The 21,482-nt window shown below is 35.5% G+C and overlaps 2 protein-coding genes across 2 annotated transcripts in view; both read left to right on the plus strand.

The window, feature by feature from the left end:
* LOC131931998 (uncharacterized) overlaps window positions 1-12,002 on the plus strand; it is a 31,254-nt gene extending 19,252 nt beyond the window's left edge. The window contains exons 14-30 of the mRNA XM_059288846.1: window positions 293-391; window positions 586-612; window positions 947-1,171; window positions 1,668-1,878; window positions 2,501-2,615; window positions 3,217-4,384; window positions 5,003-5,123; window positions 5,652-5,819; window positions 6,054-6,161; window positions 6,800-6,913; window positions 7,204-7,316; window positions 8,206-8,689; window positions 9,432-9,507; window positions 9,675-9,749; window positions 9,999-10,084; window positions 10,412-10,488; window positions 10,801-12,002. Of these exons, the coding sequence (XP_059144829.1) occupies window positions 293-391; window positions 586-612; window positions 947-1,171; window positions 1,668-1,878; window positions 2,501-2,615; window positions 3,217-4,384; window positions 5,003-5,123; window positions 5,652-5,819; window positions 6,054-6,161; window positions 6,800-6,913; window positions 7,204-7,316; window positions 8,206-8,689; window positions 9,432-9,507; window positions 9,675-9,749; window positions 9,999-10,084; window positions 10,412-10,488; window positions 10,801-10,856 (3,323 nt within the window). The 3' untranslated portion in view covers window positions 10,857-12,002. The remainder of the gene's footprint in view (window positions 1-292; window positions 392-585; window positions 613-946; window positions 1,172-1,667; window positions 1,879-2,500; window positions 2,616-3,216; window positions 4,385-5,002; window positions 5,124-5,651; window positions 5,820-6,053; window positions 6,162-6,799; window positions 6,914-7,203; window positions 7,317-8,205; window positions 8,690-9,431; window positions 9,508-9,674; window positions 9,750-9,998; window positions 10,085-10,411; window positions 10,489-10,800) is intronic.
* A 2,660-nt stretch (window positions 12,003-14,662) lies between these two features.
* Window positions 14,663-21,033, plus strand: LOC131931997 (acetylcholine receptor subunit beta-like 1; the record flags this gene model as incomplete). The annotated part of the gene is made up of 5 exons (XM_059288844.1): window positions 14,663-14,779; window positions 15,648-15,781; window positions 16,832-17,359; window positions 17,635-17,776; window positions 20,779-21,033. Coding segments are annotated over exons 1-5 (1,176 nt in total), but the record flags the coding sequence as incomplete, so codon positions are not given.
* Window positions 21,034-21,482: the final 449 nt, after the last annotated feature.

A 21,482-nucleotide genomic window follows, 5' to 3' on the forward strand; every position in this document is an offset into this window, starting at 1 on the left:
TTGGGTGGTAGAGCATGTGACTTCTAACCCGAATGTCTCAAAATGTGTTACCGGACTGAATTTTGTAGGTTATCCCTGAGTACACCCAGCTCAAATGGATACCTAGCACAAGTTAAGGAAAATAAAGGCAGTTGGGCATAGAACTGACTACACTATTCAGTCACAGAAACAACTTTACTTTATCTGCCCTATTGTCTGTCACATCTTAAGAATATCTCTATTCCATATTAAAATTTAATACAAAACAACATCAGCTGTTTATGTATTCTGTGAATTTTTGTTAAAATAACAGCTCAGGACTTAGTGATAGCCCAACCACTGAAGCCCAGAAAGAAGAAGAAGAAAAAGAAAGCTCTGGGTACAGATACTATTGCAAGATCTATGTCTTTAGGTTTGTATCATTATGCCAGATTTATTGCATTGCTTTTATTATTATTATTGTTATTATTTTAAAAAATGGTTTAGTGGAGTACCTATTTGTAGCGTATCAAATTTGTTTAGTAGTATTATTTTACAAGTACAAAGAACTTAGTAAAATAATTTTTATCTAATCCAGATTCATTGCATTGCATTTTAATATTTCAGATATTTACTATAACAAGTCCAAGAATGGTAAAGATATTTTCCTTTTTAAATATGTTTCAAAGTTTCATAGGTGTACTTAGTATGTATTTTAAATGATTTCTTTTTTTTTAAATGTTCAACTATAAGAATTTCCATTCAGCTTTAAAAATCGGATACTGTAGTATTCAGATTTAAATTCCTATACTCTGCCGGTTCTAGTTTATAATTTTTTAATGAGTGAACATGTACAATAGGTAATTTAAAACAGAAGTGTATTTTGTAAAAGGTCCTTACTGCTATATTGATGTTGGACACTTTGATTTAGTGCTATAAGTGTGGGCATTTGACTAATGTATTTTCTCCTCTGTGTTTATGTAAACAGAATCTACCAGGTCAGCCTCTTTTGGAGATGATCCCGAGGACACCCTGTATGACCGAGTTGAGATGGACTTCGACGCGGTGTCCATCAGCACAATTAGCAGCATTGATGAAGAGGACGACTCCTTGTCCTCAACCAGTGAGGTGTTCAATGATGGCGCAGGCAAAAAGTCTTTTGAGTTTTCTGTCTCACCACCTGTCAGAAGCTCTGGGTCACCACCTGTAAGAGGTTTGTAGATGAATATATTGGCTTGGTATTACAGGTTATTGTAAAATTTATTTTAAAAAATAATTTAATTTACTAGTAGTTTACATTTAATCAAGTTTGTATTCAGGTGTTGAAACAGCATTATAGACTTATTTTCTATCAATACTAACATTCTAGATTTCTAAGATTAAATGTCAAAAATATAGCATTGAAAAAATTATTGTGTATGATTGGATTTGAAATTTTCTTTAGCATGCTGGTTAAGACCTTAAGTCAAAACTTCCATTGTAAGTATAACTGTCATCACATTTTGAGGATGCAGACTATCAGTTTATTAAATATGAATATATTTGCCTCACAGCAGCCACTATTTTTCATGCCTTTTGTTTGATTTACTTACTTGGACTTAATCCTCTTCCTTCCTTGTGGAGCATAGGGCCTCTACCAAAACCTTCCATTTTGTCCATTCCCGGCTATTGATTTTGCAATCTCTCAAGATAGTACATTTTGTTTGCAGAAAAGCAAATGTCCAGGAAAGCTTCAATAGAGAGCAGGCCAGACTCTATCCCTCCCTTGATTGACCGTCTAGCGGCTGCGCGTGTTGTCTACAGCAACGACGACATGATGGTAGGGAATAAAGAGAGCCCACCGAGCCAGAGCCCACTCACTGGCTCGGGTGAGCACTTTGTGGGCTCACCAAAGACTTCCTTGTCTTCTTTTACAGACAGGTGAGCAGGGCTTTGATTTACATTTTTGATTCAATTTGTCCAATAATATACTCTTGTGGTTATCATTTTTACTGTGTGAAATAATTTTAAAAATTTAAAAACAAGTAAATTGATACAATGATTTTGATAAAGATAATTAAGCTTAAAATTTAGTTACCCTTTTCTTGTTTAACCAATCTTACTCCATATTATTTCAATTTATTACAAAGCCTACAATTATAAAGGTTTAAGCTATATGCAAAAGAATATTTAAGTGTTTTTAAAAACTTAAGTAAATGACTTAGCAAATGTTTTACTTATGTAGTGGACTACATGTAGGTTATACAGTGGCACTTTGCTTTGTGCTAATTCCATGTAGAACAGCACAGTCAATTTTTTAAATAGCCAGATCTTTTTTAACAGTTTTAATTTTAACATTACCAAGTGACAGGTAAAATATTTTGCAGCTTATGTTACACACTCTAAAGCAGGAGAGCCCTAATTAACATCTCATTATGTACCTGCCTTTGCTATTTTTGCCATTCACATTGGCATATATCATTTTATTTTTATTGTTTTATTTCATGGGGTAAAGTTTTATATCCTCCCTAAATATTTTTTATAACAAAAGACATTTTTTTAGCTTTTCACAGTTAAAAAGTCAGACCAAGTCATTCATAAAAACAATAAAAGAGAAAAATTTGAAGATAGCCAAGTCTCCCAGTTCACCCATGTTATCTAGTCTTACAGTGCAGCAGGTATGTTCTTTTGTTTTTAGACTGCTGGCTTTAAAACTTTTGCTACAGATGTTTTTTTTTTGGACTGGGAATTTTAAAACTTCTGCTGTAGCTGTTGTTTTTAAATTAATCAGCCAGCTTTAACATTTTAACTATTCAACTTCCATGTATGTTACTTTAATTACTTTTTTGTTAAATTTTTAGCTGTGATATCCACTAATAAAATAAGCTATTTTTACATTTTTCAAAAACATAGTAAAATGATTTTAGTGTTAATGCACTTATTAAAGATTCATTACTCAAGCACCAATTGTTTAAAATAACTTTGTAAGGGGGGTATTGCTTTGACCTTGTACTAATAGAGCTAATAAATGAATGTGTATCCCAAAATGTTACAAAGGAAAGGCCTATAGTGGAATATGTTCATAACATTAACAGGTGTATTATTTTAATAAAAACTGATGATTTCAGTGTTCATAGAGATTGGTCACTTCTGCTATTTCATGTGCCAGGATGAAACTTGACACCTTAAAAAAGCTGTCAAATGACAAATGTTATTTTTTAATTATTTTTTTGTACAGAACTGCTTTTAATTTTTTTTTTTACTTTAAACCTGTTTCAGAAAAATGTTAGAGAAGAGGCTGATTTGAAAGTTCAAGATAGTGACAATAGCCGGCTTCCATCAACTGAACCTTCGCAAGACATCAGTAAAGATTTAAAAGATGAACCAGCTCCCTCTATAGACACATCAGCTCTCTGCAGCACTGCATTAGAGATTCAGAAATCTTTAGCCGAGCCTTCTACTTTATTGAACTCTAAACTGGTTCACCAGTTACTCACCAAATGGGCAGTAGAGCTGAACACAACCATGCTTCAGTACCACCAACTGTTGAAGCAGCATAAGGATAAAAATAGTAACAAGATTAAAAATGGTGGTGATGTTGACAAGGGATTTAACTCTGAGAAACTTGAACAACTGGTTAATGAGAGTGATTTGAATAAATCAACATCTATATTGCAAAACGAAAAAACCTTTCCATCAAACAGTGATGAATTAACTTCAAATATAGAGAGTTCCTTGTCTTTAGATAACTCTTCAAATAAAACTTCACCAGAGTTATCTCCCTCACAGTTACCACCTCAGTATTGGACTGATGTCTTTCACCTCACCGACCCATTTCAACTAAAGTACGAACACCTGGAACTTATCCAAACTTTGACAACAATGTGTTTTGTATACAAAGCTACAGGCAATGTTCTAAACGTCTTTGGGCTTTCAAATGAAGACCACAAAACCAACTTGGTTAAAAATCTGATCCCCCCTGCAATGTTCCAGAACTCAGCTAGTTTTCTTACTCACATTCCCTGCTTAAAGCTTATTTCATCAATCAATGAACCTGTTATACCTGATATAACAGAAAATAACCAAACAAACCTTATTTTAACTAGTCTAAAAAGTACAGAATCAGATGTATTAGATAAACATCAAGATACAGTAAAAAATAGTGATTTTAGTTCTACTTATAATTCAAATGATAATGGTAGTGTGAATTCAAATGTGCAGGCACATGTTATTGAAGATGAAAATGGGAACCAGCAGTCTTTAGACAGCGACATTACAAAAAATAAGTTTTTATTCAATGAGGAAACATTTTCTACTGATTTAAGCTTAGCTCTGTTTCTGCGAGTCTACTTTTTTGCCTTAAATTGTGAGAAAGTGAAGCAAGAGCTGGATCACCAGGGGTCAAAGCTATTTTTGACCTGGTCATCTTTTATGCATTGTTCAAGGGGTGAGTCATTGTAATTACTTAAAACTATAGGTAGTTAAAAATCTGAAAACCATTAAAGAATAAAAAAAAAAGTAAAAAAAAAAAAAAAAGTAAAGTTTCCCTTTCAAACCTGACGGTCTATGGGGCAAGTGAAGTAGAGTTCACTTGTTTCTGTGACCTCGGCATATGAAGAGATAGTGTGGTCAGCACTATGCCCAGCCGTTTTGCTTTCCCTAACATGAGTTAGGTACCCATCAGAGTTGGGTGGTCTCAGGGACGGTCTACTGACTTGAACCCGGATTCGAACTCAAGACTTACGGGTTAGCAGCCCAGCTCTCTACTGCTAGACCACTCCGACCCATAAAAAAATAGTATGATCTATAATTTACTATATTTTACTATACTTAACAGCGCAAGTGGAGTATAAATAGTTAACAAAATGATTGCATCAGACTTGAATTTAAGTCCCTGATTTATTTTTTTCAAAAGAAATATTTGTCTTGCAAAATTGTGTAGACATTGGTTTCATCTAATCATTTTCTACTCATTTTTATGTAACACAATGCTATAAAATTAACATCTGTTCACAATTATATGTGTATAAAATTTTATTTTCTGTAAGTTCATTTTTTCCCTTAGACAGGGGTAAGGGAGACATTGTGAGCAGCATCTTAGCAGACAAGCAGGTGAATTCTGCCATAGACTACCTGAGGTCTGGGATATTACCTCACCAGTCTTCTCTGTGGGGCCACATCTATCAGTGAGTATTAGATTTGTTTGCAGCATAACTTTTCGTAACTTAACTGTCAGTCAAAGAAAAAACTAATATATTCATGCAAGTTCTATTAAATTTTCTGTATCTTGTTTTATCATTTTTTTTTAAAATTTTTGTCAAGTAAACATATTTGTATTTAAAATTTAAATAATATTGGAAAAAACTATTAATTTAAGCGAGTGTGAATTTAAAAAGTTTAGATTGAAAATTTAAACAAAAATTTGGTCTCACCGAAAAAAAAAACAACTACCGTAACAATAATATCACAATATCCATTTTAGAATTAATTCAACTTATCTTTGGTTATGTGTAAATTATTCAGTCATCGAGTGTAATATGATTTGATTCTTTTACTCTTATGTGTAAAATGACTCAGTACTAGGTGTAAGATGACTGTTACTGTTTTGCGTGAAATTCAGTTACTATTCAGTTACTACTATGTGTAATGACTCAGTTACTTTTATGTATAAAATGACTCACTTATTGTTATATATGAAATGACCTTACTTGCAGGTTATTTGAACAAGTCCCATCTAAGACCAGTGAATTTGCTGGAGAAATCAGCAAACAAATCACAGCCACCGACATCCTCCATCTGTGTGTCCTGTGTGCTAAACCTGTCTCTGTTTGTCTGCCAAAGTATGTCAAGCAAGTCATTGTGGATTTGCCTACAGTCCAAAGGTCAATAACCATGTTTATTTCAAATCCTATTTCAATAACTTTATTATCCCCCTTTGCTTGATTATTGAAATAATTTTTTAAAACCAGCAAATTTAGAAATTAAAAAAATAAATAAAATTAGGGCATTAGAGGATTATCAAGCACATGTTTTTAAAAATAATTTAAACTGTTTTGAATGAATTTCCAAACAAATTTGTAAATTAAGTATTTATTTTACTCACGTAATGCTTCTAGGCCAACAGCCTTCAGTGCCTTATGTACAAATAGGGATGTCCGTTATCTGCTGCTTGAGGCTCTACTTCCAGCCCTAACTAAAGAGCTGCCCCTTGATGGCACTAAAAGGTATTGTCCATTTGTTTTTTCTGTGGTATTGGTAGGATGTGGAATCAAGAGTGCATGGCAGAATTTTTTCTCTTGAATCTTATGTAGGGTTTCTGTAACAAAATTTGATACAGTCCCTGTAAATATCTACACACTGGTAAAAAAGATAAAGAAGTGTAAAAGAAAAATGTAATGTCAATCTAAAAAAATATATCCTCAATCCCAAAATTGTAAACCTAAATTAATTAAAATCTGTGATATAAGCCTTTGTTTGAAAGCTGACTTGAAAGCATTACGTATTAACAAAAACGATTTAATAATTGATCGTAACAAAAAAAAACAATTAATTGTAGCCAGTATCCTTTGTGACCTGTTGGTCAAAATAGGGTTTTTTGATCTCAGCATATTGGGAGATTGTGTTGTTGACTAACTGACAATTTGGTGGTCTTACATCTGTGAACTGAACTTAATTATTGTTTTACAAAAATGTGCTGGATTACACATCCAACTTCAGTCATTTTAGCCTAATTAAAATTTTTAATTGATCTATACTGATAATACATAGTAAAAATACTAAACCAAAAAGTTTACTTTTTGTTTAAATTTTAAGCATTTTCAAATATTATTCATGTTGAGATTTTAAATTTTTTTATTTCCAGCGTGGCAAGTCATGTGGTGTCTATTCTTCCATTTGATTGGCTAAACATTCTTTTGTCTCTGGTTGATGTTGATGAAGAAAGAGAAGAAATAGTAACTCTTTGTTTAAGTCATGGGTACACATTTTATTATTTTATTAGGGCTAAAATATTGAAATATAGTTAAATAATTTAATATTATTTTATAAGTATATAACCCATAGACATTTTTCAGGTTGATTTAAAATTATAAATGGTTATGGTTATTTGCAGAAAATTTTGTTCATTAATAGAAACTGTTTCTAAATGGATCCATTTAAAGATTTTATATTTTCAAATTATTTTCAAATTTAATAATTCATGAAGTATTACTGCTCGACTTACTCATTAAAGGACTTGGAGAAAAATACATGTCACTCTCTGTTTAGGTATTGGCCAGTGTGTGTTAAGTTGCTTACTAAAACTGACCAATGGCAAAGATTGTTACAGTTAATTGTTGATATTGGTGACCTGAAGCTTTTAAAAGGAAAACACGGTGAAGGTATGTACAGGCTTTCACTACAAAATCCATATATTAATTAGGTTTATTACTATTTTACTATGATGAGACAAATTATTTTTTTACCATTATATTTCATAATAAAACTTTTGCTACTGAATTAGTCATTTAATTTTTTTAAGAAAATAAATGCAATAAATTCTGGGACATATATTTAACTTAAAAAAATACCTCTGATAAAAAACCAAATACTCTGATATGGTTGAGCTGACATAAAAATATTGTTTTACTTTTAATTTATTCAACAATAACATTCTTCTCTGTACCTATAGACCTTGGTAACTTAACATAATACTAATGAAATCTATCAATATTAAAAAAGTAATTCAGTACCATTTGAACTTGGTAACTTAACATAAGATTATATTAATGAAATCTATTCTGATTAAAAAAGTTTAAGTAAATCTGTAGGGATCATCAATTTGACGTAAAAAATTTGATTTCCTCTCCCCTGCCCCCAATTTTGTGTAAATGAAATACATTGATATTGAATTTTATGTGTGAATACCCATCCATCCATTCATGTAATCCCCCACCCCACCTCTCCTGGGTGTGTTAAATTGTTTGACCCCTAATGTATAGTTTTGTGACACAATGCAAACATTGTAAATAGAATTTCGACTGAGCAAATTGAGCTGGCTGTTTAACTTGCATGATTTGTATTGTAAAACAAATATTCCTTAAAATGATCACTGTTTACCATACTGGTAATTATGTTGTCCGCCAAAAGCTTTTCACATAAAAATTCCTGGCAGAGTATACAATTTTAACTAACCATTAAATTAAAAAAAAAAAGAATTTAAAAAAATTAAAAAATAATGTCAAACAGTCAATTGTTCAATTGTTCTTACCTATTTTGATCCCATACCAGATGCTTACATACCAAGAAACCTTGAAGAGTGGAGATATTTGTTAAATTACTTCCATGAGAGGCAGTCAAGCTTTACTGGAGAGGTGCCCACTCAGATGGATATCCCTTGCACAACAGAACACAGCACACATGCAGCTCCACCTTGTGATCCTGATGTACCACAAGTTAAGTCAGTCCATAACCAAAACAAATGGGCAACAGACTCTTCAACAAAAGAGGTACAAGAGATCCAGGACAGGCGTATCTATGCAGAAATCCAGTACGAGTCTTTCAAAACAAAACTAAATATCAAAAGGGACAGCTATCAAGATGAGGCTTTGTCATGGAGCAGCTTGGGTTACCTGCTCTTGGAGCATATAGGGGGCGCTGCTACAATAAACCTGTTGATGGAATATCTTCACAACCTATTGGTTGCTAAAAATAGCTTGAGCACAGAGTTTTTGAATGCTTGTTTTATAGACTTCAGCATCAAAGTGGAACAAGAGTAAGTCATTGATGCCGTACTGTTATATATTTTTTAATTCATTCATGTTGAGGAAACTGATACCATTGATACCATAATGTAATAAATTTTTAATTCATTCATGTTGAGAAAACTGAATTATAAGTTTGAAAGTCAAACAACTATTGGTCCAAGAGTGTCATCTATTGTAATACACAGGACACACTCAACTACTTGGTACAATAATTGGGTAACCATTGCCATAATGGAAAGGCTTAATTACCACGCGACGGAAAACTAACAATTGCAATACCTGTGAAAGTAGTAGGCATTGTAATGTCAGTGACAGAAATAACCATTAAAATATTAGTCATAGAACTAACCACAGCTATGTCAGTGACAGAAAACCACGGCTATGTCAGTGACAGAAAACTACGGCTATGTCAGTGACAGAACTAACCACGGCTATGTCAGTGACAGAACTAACCACGGCTATGTCAGTGACAGAACTAACCACGGCTATGTCAGTGACAGAACCAACCACGGCTATGTCAGTGACAGAACTAACTACGGCTATGTCAGTAACAGAACTAACCATGGCTATGTCAGTGACAGAACTAACCACGGCTATGTCAGTGACAGAACTAACCACGGCTATGTCAGTGACAGAAAACCACGGCTATGTCAGTGACAGAAAACTACGGCTATGTCAGTAACAGAACTAACCACGGCTATGTCAGTAACAGAACTAAACATTAAAATACACTTATTTTCCACCCACCAGTCTAGTGACCCATGAGATGCTAGAAAAAATGTCAGCCTACATGTGGGCCAAGATGCCAGGGTTTATTCCACCATCTGTAAGTTCTGTGTAACACCAGACTGTTGCTGTTCTCATTTAGTTTGTCATACCACCCTGATACATTTTGTAGTAACCCCACACTGTTGCTGAACTCCTCCACAACATAATCATGTATTATTTTATACTTAGAGAAATATTTCTTTTTTTTTGTGTTTTTCTGACCAGGTTTACCATGCAATAACTTTAGAGAGAAATCTGAAAGAGAAAGGGGAAGGAGAGGGGGTGACACTACAAGGAGTGGTCAGTGTTTTCTTCTTGAGGGTCTTAAAATGTTTCACATTTTTTGTTTCTGTTTTAACAAAACAAATGTTAAAATTTTTGTTTTAATATTATAAAAATAGCTCTTACAATTTTTTTTTCTTTATCAACAAAGATATGTTACACTTACAGTATTTAAAAAAATTCTGTTAAACTTTCTGTTTCAGTAAGATTTTAAAAGATAACTGATTGTAAAGTGTGCTAAATGTGTACGATTTCATGATTTTTCAGTTTGGTCAAGTCAAGTCCTTGAATACAGAGGACATGTTGTCTGAAAATTTAGGAGGTCACTGGGGTCAGGAGGTGGACATATCATCGTAAGTCCATCGTTTAAAATAAATATTTGCTTGCCTTATAACAATAGCATATTTAAAATTTCTAGATTTCGACTCATTATCTCCATTAAATTTAGTATTCAACTTCAAAATATGTACTTGTTTACTTTGTTGATTTCACACTAATAATTATACTAATTGATAAAACAATAACTGTTTTATCATCACATTTTAAATTCAAATATTGGATTTCACATTCAAAAACAGTTTGATTAAAAATAGTTTGTTTCTAGAAGTTCAAATACCTTAAAAGATAATATATATAAAAATTGAAAAAAGTACTAATTCAATTTTTGTTTAACCCTCTAGTCCCTGTTTGGGCTGTAATATTCCCTTGAAGTATGTTATGTCACTCTCAAGTCAAGGCGTAGTTGTCTTCCCTTGCAGTAAGTTCTATAATTATTTTACTTCCTTTAAAATCAAACAAAACAAATCAACAATTATATTTTTATAACTGTAATGCAGTTGACTTGAGCTGTGCTTACAAATGTTAAAACTATGAATGTAACAATTTAATGAGTAGGTAAATCAAGCGTTACATATATGAATTAAAAAAAAAACAATTCCGTACAAATATTAAAAATGCACTGGCACAATCAACACTGCATTATTTTCTCCTCATGTTATTATTTATAACTATTTTTTTCTATTATAAAAATATATTTACTAATTAATAAAAAAAATGCATTTAATTACAGAACATGCCTTCCACAAATGCTGTGCCCAAAGCCAATCATGCCCCCTGCTGCACTGAAGGAAATATTGTTTACAGTTGCTGTTTGTTATCACTTAGTTGGTAAAAGTGAACTAACTTGTTGTTTTCTTTTGTGGCCAACTGTTTGTTATTCCCATTTGTGCAACAAATTCATGTTCCAATACTCAGGTTCTGTTGATTCTTGTTGCTCTGTTTTCTATTTTTAAACCCTGTGATAATAAGCTAACTATGATTTAAACTGATTGAAAATTCTTAATTAAATAATGTCCATGTGTAATAAGCAGGTGTACAGACTAATTTCATCAATTAATTAGATGATATTTATAGTCCGACAAGTAATACACAGCATTGATTTTTTTCCCCATCTTTGAAATTGTTTTGTTCTTTGCTTAATTAGAATGCACAAATAACATGGGTATTAAGAACATTTTAATTTAATGTGCCTTAACTTAGTCAGTTTAAGAAAACTAATATATATGTGAGAGAATATTTACAATCTTGAAATAAATGGAAACATAATTGTTTCCATGTTTTGTACAATGTTTTTTGTTTCCTGAGTTTTTCTAATCAAAATTTTATAGTTTCTAGGTTTGTATTATTTTTCCATACATATTTAATTGAAGGTCTGGATACTTTTTCATTGCAATCAGTATTTGCATATTTCTACTTATAAATTTGTGATAATTGTTTATAATCTTTTATTCCAATTAATGTTTTTAATCAGCACACATTTAATTGGCTTATATTCATATATTGCAATATTTCAATAACATAATAACTTTTATAATTTTCAAATATTTACTTGATACAGAAGTTTTAATTTGTTTTTGTGTAACATATTTTCTGATTAATCCTAGTTTAAATTTTTTTAGTTGATGTCAAAATGAAATTCATTTGTAGTGAAATAATTGATTCTGTTTGGTTGTGTTTGCTCACTTTTGTAAGCCTTTTGTTTGTAAGTTCTAAAAAGTGCCTTTTTTTTTGCACATACAGTGTATATCATTTCTGAAATAAATTTAACAAAGTGCTATAGACCTTGAAAAACTTCATGATCACTAGTAATTTCATGGATTTTTTTTTTCTTTTTTGATAAATCAATAAATTATTTTGATGCTAGATTTTATCAACTCAGATGGGTACCTAAGTCACGTTAGGGAAAGTAAAGGCGGCAGGGCGCAGTACTAACCACCACCAGAGGCATAGCGACCCTTCCCCGGGGACAAACTTTCAATTTGGCGCCGCCCCCCCTTGGGAGCAAATTTTCAATTTGCAACCCCTCCCTCAAACTTTTGATTTGCACACCCCCCTCTAACGTTCGATTTGCACCCCCACCCCATCAAACTATTTATAATGCAAAAATGCAGCTAAAATGACATTTTAATTTGTTTTTCCAACCCATTTTGGCGCCCCCTAAAGTCGGCGTCCGGGGACATATGTACCCCCCCCCCCCCTCGTTACGCCTCTGCTTACCACACTATCCCTTCTGATGTTGAGGTCACAGAAACAGATGAACTCTGTTCACTTGTCCCATGGACCTTAATGTCAAAGGACAACTTTACTTACTGACTTACATAAATACCTTCGTCTTGCATTTAACTCATTGCATTTTGATAAAGTCAAACGTGCCTGATCTTTTAACTGCTGCAGCATGAAAACAGTTTTGTTAAAAGTTTATTTTGCTTCTCACAAAATTTATACTCCTTGTGCCATGAATTACAAATAAACCAATTTGCATTTCGAGTTATTACTTTGTTTCAATTTATTTAATGTGAAAATAATTGACTTTTTAAATTTAGCAAATGCAATATATTTTGAAATTAGTTTTTTTCACCATGGAAATAATTCTGTTATTTCCTTTTAAAAAGTAGTTTCTTTCAGACAGCATCTCTTCGGGTAGTGTGGGGGACGGCGTGGGACGCATTGCCGTAAGAAATAGAAAAATTATATGATTAAATATATTATTTATACATAAATGATGTGTTTTAACCAGTGTCAGCTCTCCCCACCCCCCGCCCTACCCCATGTTTCAAGTACTTTCTCTAATGGAAGAAAAACACTGCTTTCAAATGAAAAGGAATTGTGTAACATATTTCTACAGTGGAGTTAGCGAGTGTGCATATGTGTTCCAGAGGCGTAGCGAGGGTGGGCGGAGGGGGGGGGACATATGTCCCCGGGCGCCGACCTTAGGGGGCGCCAAAATGGGTTGGAAAAACAAATTGAAAGTTTGAGGGGAGGATGGTGTGTAAATCAAAAGTTCGAGTGGGGGGGGGGGTGCAAATCGAAAGTTTGAGAGGGGGGGGGATGTGTGCAAATCGAAAGTTTGAGAAGGGGGGGGGGGGGGGTGAAAATCGAAAGTTTGAGGGGGGGGGGGGGGCAAATCGAAAGTTTGTCCCCGGTCGCCGGTAAGGGTCGCTACGCCTCTGGTGTGTTCTTCAGCCATCTCTTTTGTCTCGCCTTATCTCTCTCTGTCTCTCCCATCACTATGCACTGCAGTATTGTCTTGTAACAGCTGTTGGATCGTGCCCATACAATTCGAGCTTGTACGTCTAGACATTGCTAGGCAAATCTTCAAAAAAAAAAACCGATCACATTTCTGACTCGCAGACCTCGTTATGTTGTAAGATCCATGTAGTAAATCTCTAGGTCTGCGTCAACTTCCCGTTCATTAGGTCCGTCTCTGGCAATGTTTCTTCCAGACTTTTTTCTCCGAGGGGCTCTTGATATTTTCGGGGTGGGGGGGGGGGCGGACATCGGTAAAAGTATGTTTTCTATATAAATTCCATTTCGTTCGGGGGGCGGTAGACTTCCTTCGGGGGGGGGGGTGAGCCACCCCGATGAGATGCTTGGAAGAAACTCTGGAGCTCTGTATTGAGCGTCCATGCCTCGTACCCCCCCCCCCCCCTCAAACCTTGCAACCACTAACCTTGATAAAAATAATGCTCACGCTACCCAGACAATATAGATTAGGGACGACACCAACGGGCCATTTCCCCAAGGTCACCGTTGTTTCAATAATCAGATCAGATGCCATGGTAACCACATAATTTAAACAATTAATATGAGTTTTTAAGTATTGCATAAATTAATACATCAGTATCAAATCGATGGTAGCAATTTACAAACGCAAGTATGGGGTCGTCCATAAATGACGTCACACTCGGAGGGGGAGGGGGGTCCATAATTTTGTGACGGTGTGTGATGAGGGTTGGGGGGGGGGTCAGATGTTGCGACGTCACACTTTTGCATTATAAAAAAAAACAATGTTAGAAAACGAATTTTAGACGTTATTTCGCGTTTTAGAAAACTGTTTTAATAAATTGCAATAGGAATTGATTAAAATACTCTATTTTGACAGAGTTCAGACAAGATTTTGGAAAAATATCGATGTTTTAAGAAAAATTCAACTGCAATTTTGAGGGGGGGGGGAGGTGTAAGCTGAGGTGTGACGTCATTTTAGGGGGGGGGGGTCTGGCTTTTGTGACGATGTGTGACGGAGGGGAGGGGGGGGGTAAAAAATCGTCATTTATGGATGACCCCTATTATAATTTATGAAATGTCGACAACAATTCAAATACTTAAACAATGGGAGTGTCAAAACAGATATTGACAGAACTTCGCATATTTACAAAATTATCATTTTATCATATTCATTCGTACTTTTATTTTTTGAAAATCAGAACAAAAGCTATAAATGCAAAAAATGTGTTGACAGTTATAACTATTAGCAAGCCTAAATCAATGTGATATACTAAACCATGGGAAGAAATTGTAATGTATTCGTATTGTTCCTGTTAAACTGGGTAGATGTGAATCTACATTTCCTTAAAGAAATGGACCCGGCACGAATGGCGATGTCTCGGCTGTACGCAGATTTAGCAGCACATCCGGTTTTTCAAAACAATTTGACCTCCCTGCCAAAAGTTGGGGCGGTGGATGTGGAGATCTCATTGTGTCCTGTACAGGTAGGTGTTGCAAATAAAATACTGAATGTTTAATAAAAAATTTTTTTGCATCCATCAATTTATTAAGTTGGGAGGATTTATTTTAGAACTTTAAAACAGGTGAGTCTTCCAAAAAAAAAAAAAAAAAAAAAAAAAAAAACAACAACAACAAAAACAAAAAATCAACAAGATCAAATTAAATTATAAAGGTAAAAAAAAGAAACAAAAAAAAAAAAACAACAACAACAAACAAACAATAACTGTTATTTCGAGTTGTGAGCCATCCTGAATGTGCATTCTTCAGAGATTAATTGGTAGCTTACATTTATCGGACGGCGATGTTGGATGGTAGAGCACACGACTGCTAACCCGAAAGTCTCGAGTTTGAATCCTTTGTCCGTAAGATGTCCCTTAGTCCACCCAGCTCTGATACGTATCTGACTCACCTTCGGGAAAGCTAATGTGTTTGGGTTTAGAGCTGATCACACTATTTACATGCTGAGGTAATAGAAACAAGTGAACTCTTACAACTCTAGTTCATCTGCGTTCATGGATAGCCAGATCCAAAGGGTAACAGTCTTCTATATTTTCTATATAAATTATATAAATTTCGTTCGGGGGGGGGGGGGGCGGTAAAAAATTTTCGGGGGGGGGGGGGGGGCGAAGCCCCCCCCCCCGAAGAGATGCCTGGAAGAAACTCTGATCTGCCCGAGGGTTCGAGACTTTTCGGTTTAGCAACCATGAGCTTTACCGACTCGACCACGCCAAGGGTAACAGTAACATGTTACATTTTCTCCATTTGATGCAAGGTACCGAGGTTTGTGGCGATAATCCCCAGACTATAAATACTTTCTAGCTTCATTTCGCTAGCGTGTCAACTTTCACACAGGTGATGAAGGTTGAAGACGCCAATCAGAAAATAGTAACGGCCTTTCAGTTTGATGTCACGTGGGTGGACGATGACTTGGCTTGGTCTGAACAACACTACGCCAACATCTCCAATGTGAGAATCCCTGTTAATTCGTAAGTACCGCTGTTGTATTGGTTAGTCCTGTTTTAGCTACAACTAATTTTGTATGTTTAACTAATTTTAATCTTAAGATAATGGAACTTTTATTTCTAAAGCATTACTTTTTCGGAAATATTAGTTATTAATGAGTCATAATAATTTGAATGTATTTTAAAAGTAACACCCACTAGATTTTATGATGAAAGTAGAGCTATAATGATAAAAATAGTAATTCTACAAACGTAGAACACAAATTTTAACATTTGTTATAACCCATATAAAGGTATATACCATTTCTACACCCCCAACCACAAACGACGAAACTATTTTGTGCCACGATTTTCTTTTAAATTAAAAGAATCAAATTTTTAAAGAGAAAATTGCTTGTCGCATCTTCTTGAAAAATGTAAAAGTAAAACCATATTAAAAAAACAACAACATTATACCAATTTAATTTATATTCCATCTCGTTGTGCCGACCGAACACACTACACCACACAAGTAAACAAAGTGATAAAGCAACCCTTAGCTCCTTCGTTTTACTTGTATATACCCACGATCCTAACCTCAATATTTTATCCCACTTCCAAATAAGCTAAACCTTAATGTACAGCGTCTTCGGATAAAAGCTAATTGTCTTTCTTCAAAGAAAAACGTTAATACATATTGTTCTTTAAAATTATACAACCAATCACTAAAATCTGTTCATTTTAGGTAAAAATATTGACTCCCTTTTAAATTTTAGAATTAATGAGTAGGTCTACCAAGTGCAGAGGCGTAGCGGGGGGGGGGGGGGGAATATGTCCCCGGGCTCCGACCTTAGGGGGCGCCAAAATGGGTTGGATAATTGAATTGAAAGCTTGAAAGGGGGGGGGGGGGTGGGTGCAAATCAAAAGTTTGATAGTGGGGGGGGGGGGGGGGGGGGTGCAAATTGAAATCTTGAGGGGGGGGGTGCAAATCGAAAGTTTGTCCCCGGGCGCCGGGAAAGATCGCTACGCCCCTGACCAAGTGGAATACATACAACTTTTGCTCTTGTAACTTGTGAATTTATTTCTCTACTTTAGGCTTTGGCATCCAGTAATTATTACAGTAAATGATGCGTCAAGTTTCAACGAAGTTCCCTACCCAGACATGGCAACGTTATACTCAACTGGTCAAATTCGAATCGAAGCAGGAGTTTTTATCCAGAGTTACTGCGCTTTTGACATGACTAATTTCCCCTTCGACTCGCAGACGTGCCGAATACTATTTATAGCAGCAGGAATGGGACCTCAGATTCAAACAACATTTCTTCTCAAAAACGAATCTTTATTTATGAAAGAAAAAGATTTCGATTTCCTATTACTAAAAGGAGAATGGATGATTGAGGATAGGTCTCTTATTACAAAAGTTCTATATTTAGATACAGCGTTTGAAGTAAGGATTCGAATTAGGCGTGCAAATCTCTATTACATTTTGTTCCTTTTGGTGCCCCTTATATCTACCATGCTGTTGACCCTGTTGGTGTTTTGGATCCCTCCTGAATCCGGTGAAAATATATCATATTTAGTCTCTATTTATATGTCGACATCATTGTTCTTGGGCCTTATTGGGTAAGTGTTATGTTTTATTTGTAAGTTTTTTTTCGTATGCTTATACGTATATCTTGAGGGTTGGGAAGGGGGGGGGGGGATTCTAAGTGCGTGTGCGGCTATAAACTTACTTTGGGAGGCAGTGTCAGTGTAAAGAGTTCATGATTAAGACACACACACACACACACACACATATATATATATATATATATATATATATATATATATATATATATATATATATATATATATATATATATATATATATATATAACATTTTTTCCATTCACCCTCAGGGATAATCTACCAAAGAACATGTCCAGCGAAGACAATGTGCCTAAGCTAACAATGTTCCTCGTCTTCGTTATTATAGAGTGTATCGTGGCGTTAATGGCAACAGTTTGTGTCATGCGCAGACATAAACAGGAAATGGATCAAGTAAACAAAAGAAACAACGCGGAATGTGGTTGTTGTAATAAAGACAGACAACATGGAGAAGACAATGCAGAGAAATCGCCACCCACAATAAGCAAATTCGAAGATTTGGAATACGAAACCAACACTAAAATACCAGCGACATATCTAACATTGAAAAACAACAATGGCGATGGCGCTCTACGTGTACACAAAATGCTAATGACCAAGTTAACGGCTAACGTGCTGGCCATGATTTTCTTTTTTATTCTTTCAGTTGCTTGTATCGTATTCTGCGCCCTTTGTTTTTACTAAAAATCGTTCATTTGCCTCACTACATTGCATTATACGATTTCAATATAATATTACATCACTACATTGCAGATTTTCATTTCAAAATGACATTACGGTATTTTGTGCCTAAATCATTCTTCTATAGCACCCAATTTTGTTTCAAGAATTAAATGTAATCGTTTCAAGATAACATAACACAATGACATTAAAATATTATACCACAAGATGTCACTACAAAATTTTACCGCAAGGTTACACCACAAGAAGTCATTATCTACACTATAGAAGTACAAACACAAATAATTTAATAGTAACCATTGGAGCGTTAATTATTATAGCTGGGTTATGGGACGGTATGTTCGAATGGTAGAGCCTTAGGCTGCTAGGCCGAAAGTTTCAAGTTCGTATTTTGGTCGGACTGGTGCGTTAAAGGCGACCCTTAGTCCATTCAGCTTAAATGGGTACCTGGCTTACGCTGGTGAAAGTAAAGGTGGCTGGGTATAGTAATGACCAAACCATCCCTTCGTATTCCGAGGTCAAGAAACATATGAACCCTACTTCATCTTCCCGATGGATCGCTATGTCTAAATATGAATCCTTTTATTTTTACCTAACCAAGCTGACATGAGACCAACGATATCTTAGAATCTCTACAACGACAAATTTGTTCGCCATGCCGATTGGGTATAGTAGAAGAAAACACAGCACCAAGGAAACACCTCTTCAGCCACTAAAAGCAAAGGATGGATCAATGCTAATTAACCCTACAATACCCAAATGCTTCGGTTGATTTTGTCTTAAAGAATTACGAGCAGGGGACCTGCTGCAAACAATGTAAACAAAGGAGTATAGGTGAATGCGCAATAAAAATGTGTAAGAGTCCTCTCTCATATCATCATAGGACCTCACTTCTTCATTACACACGTCTATAAGCAGTTTAAGGAATATGCTTTTAGGTTTTAAAAACAGATTTAATTTTAAAAAGTTAACATTTGGTAAATTCAGTCGAGTCGGTAAAGCTAATGGTTGCTAAACCGAAAAGTCTCGAGTTCGAACCCTCGGGCAGATGAGGCTCGTTAGCTGGGAGCAGCCACTCTTCTAGGAGAGACAACTCCAAAATCAAACAACTGCTGCCTTGTAGTTTGTTCTTGGTTGGACAAAGGCTATGGAAGCAAATCCAAAAAAAGAAAAGCAGGCTGAAATCGGAGTCAATGGCCTCAATGGCGCATAACCAGTTGACACGTATCCTTTGTGATGGAGGCGTGGTCGAGTCGGCAAAAAGCTCATGGTTAATAAATTCGAAAAACTCTCGAGTTCAAACCCTCTGGCAGATAAGGCTCGGTGCTCTCCAACACTAAAAATTAAGAACGAAGAAGAAGAAAGAAGTGAACGCACGTTTCAGTGAACGAACTTTTCAATGAAAGAACTTCACAGAAAACAAATGTTTCAGTAAACTAACATTTTAGTAAACCAACGTTTCAGAGAACGAACGAATCGGAGAACGAACGTTTCGCATAACGAGCTGAGACTGGAAAGCACAATATTCGTTGATCAAAGAATGACTGAATTGAATTTATATACGAACTCAAAAAAAAAAGTTGAACTCTTTATCTAGATTAACTATAGTGATTCAGTGTTTATAAAAAATTGTTAAAAAAAACTAAAATAGAAATCATGTTTAAAAATAAAGTTTAGCAATACTCTTTATATCTTTAATTGTCTGTTAACAGCAGTGTGTGTCTGTTTTGGAAACCATCATCTAGGAAAAGTGAAAAGCCGTTGGTGAGTTGAACTTGACTGAGGCATCAGATTAATTATGGAGACTGCGCCACAGAACATTTACCGATTGGTTATAAATGGGCAGATGCCTCCATCATTTACACGAAACATGCACGCTCTTCTTTTCGCATACACAATGAGTTAGAGGGTTGAATTCCTATCTTTGTTGCATTGCTATTTTAACTATAATGATATAATTCATGTAAAATATTTTCCTACCAGTAGTGACCAGGATATATTATTTTTTAATGCTTTATACGCAATCCGGAATCACAATTAATATTTTATTTTATTGACAAGAACAGAAATATTCACGCTAGGGTATGTATTACAAATACAGAGAACACAGGTTTTTACAGATACGATAACATTATGCTGTTGTGTCAGTGGCGTAGCCAGGATAGTCTCAAGGGTGGGGGGGGGGAGGTTCCAATTTTTACCCGGGGAGAAACTTTCGATTTACACCCCCCCCCTCAAACTTGCATCCCCCTCATACTTTATATATATATACCGAGGGGTCTATGGGGGGGGGGGGGGGTTATGACCCCCCTAACCCCCCTGCCTACGCCAATGTGTTGTGTTACACGTCGTTTTGAGGCTGGGTTATAAAATAGTTTCGAGCCCCACGGGATAGTGAGCTAGTGAGTTGAGCTTAGCCCCGTGTTAAATCAAACAATGTTTTTGCACTGTCATATTGGCTGGTCGTTTCATTCTCGTAACTATGGTAACCATACAACAAACATTTTTAGACGCGTAATGGGTCAGATCCAGAACAAACACTTTTAAAAAGCTGAACAAATAATTAAATTAGTATCTTTAATTGCTACCCACAAACCCTAATGAAATACGCATGCGCATTGAACGAGATAAGGAAGTATAAACCATGGCAATCAACAAACAGCAGACATTACAGTTTGATTACATTGTAATAAAGGAAAAGCATTTTTGAAAAGATTTGCCTAAATTATGAGCCAGCATTCAACAGTGTGATGTACCATACAATGGCACCAAAGAGTTATACATTATTTTTGGTCCTGTTAAACTGGGCGGATGTGGATCTACATTTCCTTAAAGAAATGGACCCGGCACGAATGGCGATGTCTCGGCTGTACGCTGATTTAGCAGCACATCCGGTGTTTCAAAACAATTTGACCTCCCTGCCAAAAGTTGGGACGGTGGATGTGAAGATCGAATTGTATCCTATGCAGGTAGGTTTCTCAGAGCTATTGTTATTAACTCTACACTTTTAATGTTTCTTCCAGACTTTTTTCTTCGGGGGGGGGGGGGGGGGTGCACTTGATCTTTTGGGGAGGGAAGGGGCCGGGCAACATTTTCCGGGGGGGGGGGGACGACGACGACGACACACACTGGTAAAAGTATATATTTTCTAAATAAATTCCATGTCGTTCGGGGGGGGGGGGGCAGGGCTGTAGACTTTTTTTCGCCCCCCCCCCCCCTCCGATGAGATGCCTGGAAGAAACTTTGTACACTTTGTATTTCTAAAACATATTTTATTTGCATATTAAAAAGTTAGTTGTTTATGTTTTGAATGAATGTAGGCGTCTACAAACCTCTCTTCGTCTACCGCCTCCCCCTCCCCCCCCCCCCCCCCACACCAAAAACGACAACAAACACACACCGCACTAAAGAGAAAAGA

This window comes from Physella acuta, unplaced genomic scaffold (genome assembly GCF_028476545.2).
Source record: "Physella acuta isolate Inbredline_101_S28 unplaced genomic scaffold, ASM2847654v3 ptg002071l, whole genome shotgun sequence".
NCBI lineage: Eukaryota > Metazoa > Mollusca > Gastropoda > Physidae > Physella > Physella acuta.